This window comes from Varanus komodoensis, unplaced genomic scaffold (genome assembly GCF_004798865.1).
Source record: "Varanus komodoensis strain SLA01 unplaced genomic scaffold, ASM479886v1 scaffold44_3, whole genome shotgun sequence".
NCBI lineage: Eukaryota > Metazoa > Chordata > Lepidosauria > Squamata > Varanidae > Varanus > Varanus komodoensis.
In genome coordinates, this window is record NW_025336010.1 from 3,763,136 (window position 1) to 3,778,936 (window position 15,801).

General features: G+C 53.6%; 1 protein-coding gene across 2 annotated transcripts in view; it reads right to left on the reverse strand.

Annotated features, from left to right (window-relative positions):
* Positions 1-9,206: 9,206 nt before the first annotated feature.
* Positions 9,207-15,801, reverse strand: part of OSBP2 (oxysterol binding protein 2) — a 137,167-nt gene continuing 130,572 nt past the window's right edge. Inside the window, exons 12-15 of one of the 2 annotated variants that reach the window (XR_006416086.1) lie at positions 13,741-13,928; positions 12,849-13,069; positions 11,432-12,453; positions 9,207-9,349 (exon numbers count right to left, since the gene is read on the reverse strand). Coding sequence is in view for 1 of the 2 variants with exons in the window: in XM_044444239.1 (XP_044300174.1) it covers positions 12,311-12,453; positions 12,849-13,069; positions 13,741-13,928 (552 nt within the window). In the remaining variant the exon portion in view is untranslated. Of the gene's footprint in view, positions 12,454-12,848; positions 13,070-13,740; positions 13,929-15,801 lie in introns of both variants that reach the window. The other variant, XM_044444239.1, reaches the window with a different exon arrangement.

Consider the following 15,801-nt stretch of genomic DNA (forward strand, 5'->3'; position numbering starts at 1 on the left):
GACAGGCTGGACGTCCACATGGTGGGCATGTCGTGAGCGGAGCCGGCTGGTGCCGGAGGTCAGACTAGATGGCCCGGGAGGTCCCTTCTGACTCTCTATGTTTCTGATACCCCTGAATCTCCCCTCCCAGCCTTCCTGAAGTGGTGCCCCCTACCACAATGCCCAGCATCCCCGTGCAGACTGGGGCTGAAGGGAGATGAAGGCCAAAACTTCTGGAGGACCCCAGGGTGGGCAAGCCTTCCCTACACCACTCCCAGCTGGGGCCATCTCCTTCCTCCCAGGCTGCCGGGCCCTGGGTGATGAGATGCCTGCCCCTCGCCCCGTGTGTCCCACTTGCGGGTGCTCCGTGTGCAGCGCAAAGGCCCTGCGCTTGCCCTCCTCCAACTTCACGTGGGGACTGGAAGGAGAGAGGCGAGGCCCCAGAGTACATGAATGAATAGGCGAAGAACTGGTAATGCCCCCCCCACCCCATTTGCGACTTGGGAAACGAGGGGCTACCGCCGGCTCCTTATCTTGGAGGGGTGGTCTCTGGTTGCGATTTCAGAGATCAGGAAAGCCACCTCCGGGGGGCGGGGAGAGTGTCAGTGATCACAAAGGGGCGCACTGCTGTAGCAGAGAGAGGAGAGAAGGTGGGCCCTGCCACGCAAGTCCGTGGGATGCCTTGAAAGGCTCGGCAGGGAATAGCATCCATGGGGATCCTGATCGTCTGCCTGGCACACCATGGGCTGCTTCATGGGACACCTATGCACAGGGCCGGTGGCTGTGCTGTGCAAGCCCAGCCACCGTGTCCGCTGGGAGGGTGGGCGTGATCTCGGACACGTGGTCAAAACGCTTTTGGAGGTCCAAGTCAGCCAAGTCGCTCCTCAAAGCCCGGCAGTCACGGAAGACAGAGACAGTAACTGGTTAACGAAGAGAGAGCAGAGCAGGAATCAGTGGCGACATCTTCCAGTGGAATTAAGAAGGCAGTGGGGCCCTGTGGATCCATGCCAGGACCTGGGCTTTCGGCTTGCTCTGGGATTAGGAGTGAGCACTGAAGTAGCCACACCAGCTCGTGTAGGCGAGCAAACAAGAAGGGGCAGTGAGCGCCCCATGATCCCACCAGACTGGCAGAAAGGACACCATTGTAATGTCTCCTAAGCCTGGAACCCAGTGGGGTCATTCCAAGTCGAATGGAAGGGAGCACAGGAGGGAGAAGGAAGGGCTTCACACAGTCAAATTAGGATAGTCACTTCCAAAAGGTGCCGTGAAGCACAGCTTTAACAGGGGACCGGATCACTTCATGGAGGAGAAGGCTCTCCATGGCTTTTAGTCCTTGATGGCTCCATGCTCCCTCCAGGATCAGAGGCCATGTGCCCCTGCACAGCAGTTGCTGGGGAACATGGCCGGGCGGGTGCTGCTACACTCATGCCCTGCCCACGAGTTTCCTGTGGGACGCTGGGTGGCCCCTGTGCCAACAGAGCAACCCTGGCCTGATCCTGCTCTTCTGACCATCAGTGCATTTGGCTCCATGGTGGCTACAGGGACCTCCTCAGGGGCACCTCTTCAGGGTCTCAGGCAGAGTCAGCACTTTCCCTGCCTAACCGGACGAGGTCAGGAAGTGAACTCCCCACCTTCCCGATGCACAGCAGGTGCTCCAGCACAGCCTCTCGCCAAAGAACGTTCAGGGAGATTGCGGGAGCTAGCAAACCTGGCGACAGGCGGTTCGCACTCCTGGAGAGCCTCCGTTCCGATCAAGCTACCTCCCCAGCCAGGGAAGGTTCAGGCAAGTGCCACACAGCCACTTGGCACTACCTGCCAAATGCCCTGTGGGGAAAGGCCTGCCCTCGCCTCCCCGCCTACCTGCAGCTGGCTGAGCTGAGCATCGATAGAATCCAGCAGGTAATCGCAGTGGTGCTTGGCCCAGGGGCCCGGTCTTTCGATCAGGAGAGCAGGTGAGCCTCTCATCACTTCTGCAAGGGGAGAGCATGCCGTTCATCGGGAGAACCCCGTGGAGAGATGAGCATCCAGGCCACACGAGACAGCTGAGGTCCCATCCAGACCTGGACAGAGCTCTTCCTCCGCTTCCCCACCACAGCCAGCCTCTTGCTCTGGCCCTGACACTGCTGGTGGGGCGAGGGAGGACCCCTGCTCATTGGCACTCTGCCCCCCAGGCAAGCAAGTCGTAGCCCTGCTGAGGAAGGAGCTGGGGAGCGGTTGCAGCCGGTGATGGTAGCGATGAGCGTAAACTCCCTGGGGAGGCATTCAGGGGGTCCCAAGCACCCTCCAAAACACAGAGCTGGCCGTGGTTCAGGCAGGTCCACACCAGTGCTTCCCACTGGCCCAGGTCCACAATGTGGCAAGGGGAAGAGGTCAGTGGAGAAGTTCTGCACATGGCCACTGTTTGATCTTGGGGACATGCAAACCCCACCACTCGCACACAGGCTAAGTCATTTCTGATGAGCTGTGCCCAAACGGCCGGCGCCCCGAGAGCACTGGGCAGGCGACAGCAGCCTTTGGGGGGAAACATGGAACATGGCTTGACTGCCTGATGCCCTGCCTTTCTACCAACAGGTGGCGCTCAAGACATACGTTGACGACCGGTTGGCTCTCCCTAGCCGGAGATCTTCAAGGAAGGGTTCTGCTCTGGAGAGAAAGTGCTGGGACCGGATGACTCACAAAGCCCCCTACAAGCCTAGGGCTCTGTCTGGAATTCCCACAAAGCAGTCCTGCAGGAAATGCACCCTTATGCTGCCGGACGGGGCTGCAGCCAGCAACCGCTTCGTCTGCACCTAACAGGCAGCACAATGCCTGTGCGAGTCCTCCGTGACCTGCAGTGGAGCTTTCCTTTCCTGCTCCTTCTCCTCGAGGATCTCTTTCCGTCCCACCCCAGCCATGCCACCTACTCCTACAGGAAAATGCACACAAGCGACAGAGGTTAGACTTCTCTGGACAAAGCCATCAGGGCTCATCACGAATGGGATCTGGTGCCGTCTCTTTCAGCTGGTCCAAGAGCCACCCGTCTCCCAGAACAGCGTTGGGGAAAGGAAACGGGAGGACGTCACACCAGCATTACTTTGTAAAGCCTTTGTGCTTTTTGTGCAGGACGTCTTCAGGCCACCAGGTCTGCTAGCCGAGCCACCACAAACACCTTCCAGGCAAGGGCACCATTCCTGGCTAAGTGCATTGTGGGTGCCAGAGAGAGCAAGTGGGTGCACATCAGACACACTTTCCTCACGGGGAGAGCTCAAATTCCCCAGTATTTTGAGTTAAGACTTTTATTCTTAGTTTATTAGTTTTAATATTGCATTTTATCGGGTGTTGCTGCTGTATTGATTTGCTTGCAATTGCAGTGGGCCTATTGTGGTTGTCTTATTGAGTTTATTTTTTTCTGTTTTATTGTCCCAGGTTGCTCTTGGCTTTCTGGTTTATACGTTCCATTTTTTAAATCTTTGTTAACTGCCCAGAAAGCCTTTTGGGTCTTTGGTTTAGGAAAAGGCGATCTGGGAGAAAAGAAAAGCCATGACAAAAGCCCACAAATGGATGGAGGTGTGAAAAAGTTGTTCAACGGACTTTTCCTCCCGTTCCCCAAGAGACCTGCAGCTTGTTTTCTGAGTGGCTCCTCCAACCTGATTTCTTAAAGTAGCAGAGAAAGTTTTAAGAGAAAGAGAAAGCTGCAAAGGAAAGGCTGACTTACGGTAAGTGGGCAGTACTTTCACATTGGAACTAATTTGAAATTATCTAGATTTATCAAATACTCTACATGACAGTACTTAAACTGGAAAGCTGTTTCCTGGAGACAGTCCATACTTCTTTTTTACTTATTCAAAATCCTTGGGTTGAAATACGTAAAATCTGCTGGAGAACAAAGACATGGGCAACACCAAATCCTGTCCTTCCCTCACATGCCCTCCAAGGATCTTCTGCTGCCTCGTTCATTTCCTTGAATACACCTGAAGTCATTTCACCAGTGCACATTTTGAAGTCTCAACAGCATTAGTACTGGCCACCACTGCACTATATTCCCATGCCTGGCTTCCTACCTTGTCCTGCAAATATGCATTTTCTGAACACAAGGCATGTTCAGTCCCACGAATGCAGGGAAGCAGCGGTCACGCCTGCACAGGCTGACTCGGCACAGCTCTCCTCAGGTTCACCACACAACCCTGGATGTGGCTGCTCCAAAGGAGGGCCATCTGCGATCGCTGCAGTGCACACCATTCCAGGCAAATGTGCGGACCCTAATCTGACATGCTCCCACCACGGCGGCATTCATTCCTGGGTAAATGCGCACAGGATGGGGTGCCAGCTACACAGCAGCTGCGCAGAACCTCCGGACCCAGAGCAGCGCACTCTCCACACTGGCCATGCCAAGGGTGGGCCCTGCTGAGGGGTTTCCTGGAAGCATCGCTGTGTCCACAGGAGTGAGTGGGCAGGTGGCCTCGAGTTGCAAAACTAACAAGGCAACCCCCATGATGCTCACCCAGCACAGCCCTAGCAACAGGGATCCTCCACATGTTTGGACTACAATTCCTGCAAGCCTCAGCCAGCATGGCCCTTCCCCAACCTGGGTGCCTCCAGAGGCGCGACTGCAACTCCCATGAATCTGGGCCGCCCAGGCCCCTCCACCACACGCGTCGGCCCGGCCCCCAAGAGTTGCAAAAGGAAAGCCGCCCGGCCCCGGGAAGAGGAAGGCAGCTAGGAGCTCGCTCGAGGCCCGCGACGGAGCCGAGCGGCCACTGCGACTCACCGGCTCCTCTCCGCAGAGGCCTCCGCCGCGCCTGTCCGGCCGCCTCCCGCGCGAAAGCTCCGCAAGCAGCCGTCGGTGCAGCGTGGAACGTCCCCGGCCAGGGTCGCTAGGCAACCGCGCAACGCGAGCCGTCTTAGCCCTCCCATTGGTGGGAATTCGCTCCCGTTGCCTAGCGACACCTCACGTCCGAAACGTTCGAGAGGCGGGAAGAGCTGGAGGCGGTGGCTGGGCGAGGGTGTTTATTTATTTTATTTATAAATTAAATATTTATATTGTGATTTATATCCTGCCTTTTTCCTACAAAGGGCTCAAGGCAGCTTGCATTATTTTCCTCCTCTATCTTATCCCCACAACAGCAACCCTGTGAGGTAGGTTGGGCTGAGCGTCTGTGATTGGCCCACAGTCACCCAGTTGGCTCCATGGCCGAGTGGGGACTAGAACCCAGATCGCCTGAGTCCCAGTTCCATGCGCTTAGCCACTACACCACACTGGGTGTTCGCGTGCATGTGCAAGGAGGGCATTTCTTCCGCGTTGCAGAGCCGCACCGAGAGCGGCTCCAATCCCCGGGTCGGGGGTGTGGCTGGAAGCGTCTTGTAGGACTTTACTCGACCTTCTTTAAACCACCCCTGCTTTGCAGCCCCCCTTTCCTTGTGGCCGTGAAGCTCTTTGTGGCAAGTATTTGTATGCACGTGGGGCACAGAGGTGGGCTGCAGCCTGCCCCTGGGCCCCGACCTTTTGGGTTCATCAGGCGGCCTTCTCCAGTTGCTTGGTGGTCCTCCAGCTTTTGTATCGTTTTTGCCCTCCCCATCCTAAGAATTGAAATGCCCCTCCTAAAACTTCATGACTAGAAAAAAGAGCTTGAAGCTACACTGTGCTGCCCCTGAAAAGGAAAGCACTCCCCAGGAAGAAAGTCTGAAGGCCCGATTTAAATGTGTCGTTGCTTCTCCTCACAGCAATCTTAGCCAATGGGGAACAGCCATCCAACTGGAAGAGCTGTCCTGCTGCTGCGCACAAGTGCTTGACATCCCCCGTGCTGGGAATGCCGGGCAAGGCATCCATCTCCGAGCAATGTTGCCCTGGCTAGCTGACCCGTATCATGAATGAGTACCTTAAGTGCACATCTTGCGCACCACCACAGCTAGTAATTCTGCCCCGTACTTCCACCACGGCCTGGTTTAGAAATGGCACATTGGGCCGTAGTGAACAGTTGTTTGTGCCCGACTGGACCTGCTGCAGAATGCTCAGCTGACCCTCAAGGAGGGCGGTGGGTCCGGTTTTGTCTTAGGTTTGCCAGATCCCATGCAGAGCTCGCCAGGCAGTCCATAGCAGAAGCTGCCAAGAAGGGGCCTCTGCAAAGGGTGGCGCATGTGAAACAGAAAATGATGCACTGAGATATTTTCCTTGCCTGCATTTGGAATGTGGGTGTGGGGGAGCAAACAAGAGAGCTTGCCCCATGTACCCATTTTCCCCTCCTGTGCCACTGAGTGAATCATATGTAGGCAGCAACAGTGCCTGCTGTGGTTGGAATGGGCTTAATTGTGGCTCTTTCTTGTGGCTTTTTAGAGGTTAAGAAAAAAATTGACAGGAAGGAGAGCTGACATGCCTGTTTGACTAAGAAAGGTGCCCTTCAGGGTTTGTCTGTTCCTAACTTTCACTTGCAGCTTAATTTGATCCAGAAATCTTTTCTTCAAAGCAAGGGCTTGGACATGGAACACAGCAAACAAGCATTTGAGAATATGCTGAGTGGGTTCCCCTGCTCTGAAGGTGGTGTAGCACTCACTGGAAAGAGGGGACCGGTAACCTGACACCTGGCTTCTTAGAAATCCCCCAGTAATGGGTCACCTCACAGGATCACTCTTCCATCTACCAACATCCCCTTCGCCGCTTGGAAGAGTGAGAGGTCTCAACACGCCGTTGCTTTAAAACTCCTGTATCCACATTTTTATTACTAGGTAGGCAATGAGGGATTAACTCACAAGAATATTTGTTCATAAGGTATTACATTCAGCAGCATTTACAGTCGAAGGATGTTGACAGATCCCAGTTGGACAAAGTAGGGAGATCACAAACAGTGCAAGGTGTTGACACACAGGAAACTCTGCATGAGGCTGTGGGTTGACCTGCCAGCTTTGCTGGGTGACTGCCCATCACGGCCACATGCTGAATCTGGCTGACACCCATTTGCAAAGCCTTTACAATGACAGGACAGGCTGTTGGTTGCCCTTCAGGAGAACCAAGCAGAAGCACACAAGCCTTCCCAACCTTCCCCTCGATACGGACAGTCGGTGGCCCAGTACAAGTGATCCGACACCTTTTATTCAACGTAGCACAGCTCTTCCCATGTTCTCCAAACCTTGCTTTATGAAGGCAGACACTGCAGGGGGAGGGGACTAAATTCTCGGTTCACGCCTGTCCGGGAATCCTTCCGCTCAGTGTCGAGGCAGAGTCCTTGGTTCTCCGGCTTAGCCCACCTCGCAGGATGTCCTTCCTGGGGGATGTGACCTGGACATCCCTTGCCCTCCTGCCCACCATCCCTGCCTGTCTGGGTTCCAGCACGTTAGGAGCAGAGCCATTCCTTCTATTCTTTTTAGGCTGCAACAGTCACCAGTCTGTGTGACTCCCAAATGTGAGAAGGGGATGGGGATGCCATACCCTTTGCTAGCATTCATGGGATCTAGGGAGCGCAGAAAATAAGGCATTCAGAAGAGCTGCGTCTCCCACTCCATTTAATGAAAACTAAATTAAGCCTTCCAAGAGAAAACAAAAGCTAAACCAGAAACCCCAGTAATTCTTAACATCACTAAAACTAAACTGAGAGTGCAAACACAAGCAGGGTCCAAGGTTGAAAGCAGCATTTCCTGATTCAGCATCCGAGCAGAGCTGCGTCTTGGGAAGGGGACGCACGTGCGCTGTGAGGATCGCACGCCAGGCCACACAGCGGCTGGCTCAGGTGTTCCTGTTCGGAAAAATGCTGCACTTTGCATCCTGCTGTGTGGGGCAGGGTGTGTGTCAGTCCGGCAGAAAGGCTCACCGCTGGAGACACCTGAAGGAACTCACAGCAAATCATCCCCACAGCTGAAAACAGTGCATTCTCTGGATGGAGAAAGGTTAAATCCTCGGTTTGCATTTAACAACCCGTACTGTCATTACATGCAAACCTGGAGCTATGAGTTAACCATGGACTGTAAATGCATGGATTACCCCCCAAAGAGAACTCACAGTTTGTTGCTGGAGTATCAACTATGGGCTATTTAAACCATGGGTGGTTATGCAAACCCAGAATTGTGGGTTGTTTTGCCAGGCTGCAGAGGTGCCAGACAAACAAGGTCAAAGTACCAGTTGTTCCATATGCCAGTGCTACAATGCTATAAAGGCATTTGGGACACAGGAGGTGAGCGAGCCAAGGGGGCAGAGACCAACACCAGCCCCACAGGAATTCACCAAACAACCAGACGTTCACTTATGCATCTGGCAGTCAAACTGTAAGCAAGCACTTGAGTAAGGCAACGACCCATCGGTTAGAATCAGGACAGCAGCGCTGGATGGGCCTATAAGGCCATTTAGTCCAACTCCCTGCTCAGCGCAGGACTCCGAGTTAAAGCAGGAGGCTGTCCAGCTGCCTCCTGAAGCCCCCAGGGTGGGAGAGCCCATCGCCCCCCCGGTTCTTTGGCTCCCTTGCTGCACTGCTCTAGCAGGAGGGCTTTCCCGATGCTCAGCCAGGACCTGCCTTCCTGTTAACTTGAGCCCATTAGTCCGAGTCCTGTGCTCTGGCCCTCCTATGCAAGGCAGCCTTTCAGGTATTAATTAAACCATGGGCTACCAGTACAAATGAACTGAGCCACAGCAATTTTTTCTCCAGCTCAAGAAAATTAACTAAAGGTGCATTCCTGCTGGTTGTGCCTTTGATGACTTCAATCCCGACTTCGGAGACTTACAAGCACCCTGTGCGAAACAGGAGTGGTATTCTCCCCACTCTCCTGCCTGCGCTTCGACTAGAGCAGCTTTTCTGCCCATCTAGCAAAAGTGTTCTGGAGAGGGAGGGAGGGAGGGAGGGAGGGAGGTCGAAGAGCCCCCAGGACAGCTTCTACCCTGGCGTTTCCCTGTCCACCAAGGGATGCTTTTCTCCCCCTCTGGTGCTGCAGTTCTTTCTGCACCCCTGCAATGGGGCGGAACAACCCTGGGAATGCCAAGCATCCATGGCCCCCGGACGCTCTCTGGGGCACAGGCAAGGGCCCTTCATGGAAGGACATTATGATGGCGCCCACATCGCTTGACGTGTGTACCCAGGTCGCGTCCTGCCACACCCGTTGGCCGCATGAACAGATTGCGCGGGCTTCTCAGTCTCTACAAATCCTCCCCAGCTTGAAAAACTACAGAGAACAGAACAGGAAAGGCAAGTCTCCAGACTCAGAGCTCAGTGGCGGTCTCCACACTAGCTGTGTCTTTTAACTGGGGGAAAAATCAGCTTTAACAAGTGCTGTTATAGGAAATAATTTATTGTCCAAATTAACTTCCTCCCATTTAACTGGACCAGCTGTTCACAGATAGACTTTCTAAATCACATCAAATGATCTGTATGATTCGTTTGTACCATCATTCTCCAGTTTTGCAGAATGCAATTGCCTTTTTAAAAAAAGAAAAAAACTTCCCATGAAGACATCAAATATATGTAATTTTAAAACAGCAGTAGTATCTGGTGGACTTTGGCAGACTGCTGCAGAACATTTCAATTATTTCAGAAAACCTCCATTCAGACAACAGAGTTACATAATTCTCAGATACAGGAGTGATGGAAACAACTCTAAAGCAGCACCCCAAAAGTGATAACTTGAGCAGGTTTTTCAAGTAAAACAAAACCCCAAGAGAAATACTGCTTTGAATGCTACTGTTTGGCTCAGTGGAGTCTTCAGGAACTCAAAACTTGTTTCCTTTAGAAAGGAATTAGTTTTCTTTAGGTAAGACACTCTGAAGCTCAATTCACTGGAAGCATCTCTCGTGAAACCCCGAGAGAGAAATGGGCTTGCTCGAGAGCAAGCAAGCACGCACAAACCTTTATGGATTCTGCCTGCTGAAATTTGTAGGTTTTGCTACTTTGGAGCAAATGTTAGCAAAATAAGACTGATATAAAAGAAATGTTTTAGGGCACAATCCAGCAGGAAATTATCCTAAACAAACCACAGGGAAAGAAGCAGAAGCATTGGAAGAGAGCAGCACTGTGCTGGATTGTGCCTCTAACCTCAGTGCTCTAGCTTTGTTGACAGTGAGGCGCCGTACCCTGAAAGAGGAACCACTGTTTATCCTACTTATTTGTACTATAAAAAAATTCAGACAGAGATATACTCGTCTTCATTATTTTTCCCCCTCTAGTTTAGTACCATACAAATTTAAACAAAATAATTTTATATATTTATATATATATATATATAATATAAATATAAATTATAAGCAAATAAATAAAGATTAAAAGGTACACTGAAATCAGCGGTCAGTACACTGATGTTCAGCACTATAGTTAGCTTGTAGTGTGTGCGCGTGTATATTCTGTACACATGTTGTGTGTGTCCGTGTGTGTACATAATGGTTGCTGGAGGTTTTGTGAGGGAAAGGGAAGCTGAGAATTCCTCCATGATCGTCGGGGGGGGGGGGGGCAAAGCTGTGAAGTTTATTATTGCTGATTTGTCCCCCATGGATGTGACTGGCCATGGGAACATGGGATGCTCCCGCCGTGACGGCAAGCCGGAGAACTGCTCGCCTCGGGCTGCGCTACGTTTTCCAAAGGCGAAAGGCCTTATGGGGCCTTGGAGGCTCCCGGAGAGACACATGTCCCGTGGACATGAGGGACCTGCCCCAAGCACCAGTCTTCCTGGGGACACCAAGCCTTCCGTCCCGGCAAGCCCACCGGTGTGGAAGAGGAACACGCAATGCCGTGCCAGGGCAGGCCTGCGGCTGGGCTGACAGCAGGAAGTGCTGGGCAGCTCCGGCCAGGGGAGGTGGGGGTGTCAGGGCAAGCAGGTGGCACTGCCCCTGTGGTGCAAATTTGGGGCTGTGGGGACCCCACGACTAAGCCTCCAGGCAAGGGAGGAAGGGAATGGGAGGCGCTGGGAGAGGGGGGTTAGCTCCGTCACATCTTGACTCTGCTCCTGAGAGATGCGGTGCAGGGACAGCCCTGCTCGCAACACCTGTGTGCCTGGAGGCTCCCGCCTGGCACCTGCAGGAGCTCTGGGCCCCTCGGGGCCCAGCAGGCCTCTCCCAGCACCCAAAGATGACCCCAGGCAGGGCAGGGGTGTGCTTTCCAGACAGAGGGCCCCCGTGAAACCCACACGGTGCTTCCGGGCTGCCTCGGCAGAGGCAGGTGCGCCCTGCTGGATCTCGCGTGGGCTGCACTGTGCTCCATGCTGCGGCTCGGCCGCACGGTGGTGCCCGTGTGCCTGGGCCGCGGCTGCTGGCGTGCATGTTGCCCGGCCAGAGCGAACCCCGGCGTTTTCCAGCAGTGGCAGTGGGAGACGCCCGCCGCGGCTGTATGGTGCGTGGCAGCGGTGGCAGCTGGTTCTCGCGGGGCAGCCTATGGGACCCTCCATGGAGTGCTGCCCATGGCGCCCAGTCCCCGTGGGGCGCTCTGGGTACTGAGGTATGCCCGGGTGCAGGCGCAACACGCCCCCACGTTGTTCTCCCAATATGCAAGAGGAAGAAGAGAGGAGTCCTCACCTGGAAAATCCTTCCACAGAAGGAGAGAAGGTGAGGGACCACACAGAACATTTCTCTACCAAGAGTTTGATACAGAACCAAAATTAAGAGGCCATGTCCTCTCCAAAATACAGAGCCAACTATTCAGAGAGTTGATCTGAAAGAAAAATTAATAAAAATATTGCCTGTAGACACAGATTGGGTCTAACTGCTGACAAAAAGCACTGGAAGGAAGCGAATCAAACTTACCCCGTCATTCCCCCACCTTTCCCTAAAGGTGCAACTGCCATCGGAATGAGGATGGTTCTGTTCACTTCCTGACACTCCCCCCCACCCCAGATATTAGAAGCCATACAGAAAGCAAGCCATGAAGCTGCCTGTGTCTTTAGAAAAAGAACCTGAATTTTCTATAGACTTCTTTAAAAAAGATGTTAAGTCCCACACACAAATGAGAAAGGAAAGAAAAAGAGTCAAATGTACATCATTTCCCCACAACAAGAGCATCTTTGGAAATCAGAGTCTTGGTTCCTAAAACCGAGACCTCAGAAGATAAGGGGGCTGCAATTCCTGATGCAGCGATAAATAGGCCAGGCTTAAAAAGGAAAAAAAAATCCACCATCTCTCAATCCTAATCAGTAGCTTAAAAAAAGTCACTTTTTAAAAAAATCAAATGCCATTTTACTAGTGCATAAAAATAGATTTGGAATCCCTGTTTGGTTCGCCTTGTTTTTTCTATTTCTTTGTTTTAAAAAAATCTGTGTTTATTTAAGTTGTGTGTTTCTCTGAAGTGTGTGTGAACAGCAGGGTGCCCCCGGAGTGCTTGCACCCGCGGCTCGTCCGTCCCGTGGCAGCTGGGTGGGGAGGCACCGCCGGGCACCGGCGAGCCCGGCCAGAAGCAGCTCAGAAGATATCGGGACACACGCTCCAGTCCTGCTGCTCCTTGGCCTCCCAGTAGCCGCCCTTGTAAACGCAGATCAGCTCCCCTGTCGCCGGGTCGACCTTCCGCTCAAACCACAGCGGGATGTAGCCTTCGTAGTCCTTGCCTGCAGAAGGGTGCGGGGAAGGGCAGGGGAGGCAACACAGGCGCCCTCGAGGCCTGAAGGCTGACTGAGGGGGCGGCACAAGGCTGCCAGGCCGGGCACCCCTGCTTCATGCGATGGCCGCGAGGAGCCCCAGGCCCGGCCCACCCCCCACGCGCCCCTTGCGGAAAAACATGCAGAGCCAGTCTTGGGCCCAAGCTACCATGGGAGTGGCAGAGAGAAGAGCGGGGCGGGAACAGATGTGGGCGGCCCCGATGGGGCGCCCTGCCCTGCCCTCCCCACGACAGCCAGGCTGCTCAGACCCCCGCTGCCTCGCGCTCCCCACGCCGGCCGCCCCATGCTCCAGCAGGTGGCCCCCTGGCCCCTCTCTGGCCCCGGGACTCCCTCCCTCCACCCACCTTCCTCCAGCGCCTCTGCAGCCTCGGCCTCCCGCTGCCGGCGCACCGCTCGCTGCTTCTCCTCCAGCCGCTGCTTCTCCATGTTGGCCTCGTCCCACCTGCCGCTTTCCATGAGCCGTTGGTCAGGCCGGAGGCGGCTGTCCGTGGGGGCCGTGCCCTCCTCTGGTTCGTTCAGGGTCAAGGCCAGGTCGGAGAAGTAGTACATGTTTTCAGCATTCTCCCTGGGGAAGGAAGACCCACCCCCAATTCAAGGGGGAGGGGGGAGAGAGAGCATGTAAAGGGGCTCCGTGTTCTGTGAGCATGCATGCATTTCAAATACTTGTATGGAAATCTTCCAGAGAGGTTCAGGCCTCGTCTTAGAACAGAAGGGCTGGCGGCCATTTGGATTCCCGGGCACCCCCGATTCCATCTTTAGAGGGTTCCAGTGCTGCTAGTTTTCGCTTTGGTTTTACACCGTGGCTTGAAATGTTCCGCACTGCACTTCATCGTGGGTCGTGTATTTCATGGGTGTCAGAGCAGCTCAGCGGTTGGGCCATATGAAGATGGCGCAGCACGAAAGCAGCTTTGCCCCGTGGGTCAACCCCACAGGACTGGGCTGTTTCCCGCAGCGCCCTTCCCACCGCATTAGCAGGACACGTGCTTTGTCCGGGGGGGGGGGGCAGTCCCACGCCTGGCATCGGGTGTGAAAAAGCACCTCCGGTGCCAGGAAAAGGCCTCCGGGTGACGCTGGAGCGCCACAGCCAGCCGGAGCAGCCGAAAAGTCCAACTCCGTGCAGGGCGGGTGAAAGCATCCACTGCACCGGTTGCTGCGGCCACGGAACATTCACCCCACGCTTCTGCAGCCACTGAAGCGCAGGCCCTTCAGCACCCAAGCCCCGCTGGGGAGACTCACGGAAGAGGGTACTTCTTCCACAGGACCTTGGGGGACAATGTCTGATAGACTGTTTTTGGCACCTTCCCTTCCGAGCTGGAGCTTCCCGGGGTGCTGTGCACGATCTTGGAACACTCCATCTTCTCGTCCCATGTGCCCGACATGACGTACTGTGCTTCGCCGGCGGCATCCGTGACCACGCCGGTCACCTGGGGAGAAAAGTCCCGGAACCGCAACATTGGCACACCGTACCCGCGGAGCTACGAGACCCATCTCCCCCCACAGTGGCATGAGGCTGCCACGGATCAGGCACCCAGAGATCCGCCAACGGCTTTGCCGCCCCATTTCCCACCCAACACCTCTGACACGAGGCATGCACAGTCATCCTCTCAGAAGGCAGAGGCGCAGCCATTCCATTCTGCCCACGCGTCGAGCCAAGCCAATCTGGCCTGCACCGCGACACAGCCAGCCCCCGGGTCTGTGCCACAGAGCTTGCCTCAAATCTGACTGTCCCCAGATATTGTCGTATTTTTTGCGTGAAGTCAGCATCAGACAGAGCAGTGAGACAGTACCAGGAGCAGCCCTAGGGAATTTATCGTGCCGGTCCTCTAGCAATTGTCTTGGCTGCCTGTCATTGCCCAGGCCCAGTCCAAGTGCGCATGCTAACAAATGAAGCCTTAAACAGCTTGGGACCGGGATACCTCTAAGTCCCCACCAGGCCACTCAGGTCATCAATGGAGGCCCTCCTCTGTGAACACCCCCAAAAATGAGGTGAGGGGGGAACTGGCAAGGAAAAGGGCCGTCTCGGTCATCACACCTCACCTGTGGAATTCCCTTCCGAGGGAGGTGCGACTGGCACCCGCTTGATCTCGCTTTCAGCCACGTTAAGACTTTTTTATTCAGTATCTGTTTTAAGATTGGATTATTGGTTTGCTGCTGGTTTATTGTTTTCTTGGTTGTCATTATTGGTTATATTGTGTTTATTTTCCTGTTGTTCCTTTTTATATGGTTTCATTTATATTGTATTTTAATTTTATTATTCTTTATGGTTTGCTTGCTATTGTTATTTGTTTTACGTGTGTGTGTGTGTGTGTGTGTGTGTGTGTGTGTGTGTGTGGGGAGAGAGAGAGAGAATGCTGTGAGGTGTCCAGAGAACCTCTGGATATGGGGCAGCAGACACATGCGATAGATAGGTAGGAAGGTACATAGGTAGGTAGGTAGGTAGATAGACTCAGACTACCCTCTATGAAGACCAGCTTTGCCCACGCAGTCAAACACTCAGAGCAGGTTCTTTTTAAAGCAGTTTTATTTAGTCATATTATGAGAAAATTCCCTGGAAGTCATTGAAATGGAACATTTTCTGGCTGACATCAATTTGTCAAGAACAGGTTAGCAGCTAAGTTTCTTTGTTCTGTACAGGTCCTCCTGGATTATTCTTTGACCTCCACCATCTTTTTTTATATTTTCAGATTATACTTCTAATCATATGCATGGCTTAATTGGTTTTTTTTTTATTCTTCCGTTTTATGGGCCCTGTGAGCACACAACATGATTAGCTGGTTCTTCCCAAAATGCTTATTTTAAGATAAAATCAAGTTAGAAATGCACAAGAAAATACGTTGCACATGCATGCTGAAATACCTCTTTTCATAAAGACGTTAAGAATAACCCATGAATGAAGAAACAGATGGAAGGAATGGATGCATGAGCGCAGAGAACGCCAGCCCCAGGAGGAGGCAGTGGGGCTGAGCACGTGTGCCATCACCGAAGCTGAAACTTGGGGTGAAAAGGAGCAGCTGCGACTCTGGCTCCGACTATTCGTGGAATTACGACAGCATGCCCAAAAACTTCGAGGAGGGGCAGAAAGGTTCCTGCCAAAAGCATCCGGGGCCCTGCTGTGCCACTCGAGTTAGGGCATTCCAGGCAGAGAGCTCCTGGTGCCAAGCACACCATGTAGCTACTGAGTTTTCTTAACTTTTTTTTGTTAATGAGGAAAGTGGAAGAAGCAGCGGGAAAATATGAGGGCAAGGTTACCTGGACACCCTGTAAACGAGTGTAAATTCAGCGGAGTGGTTTCAGCAC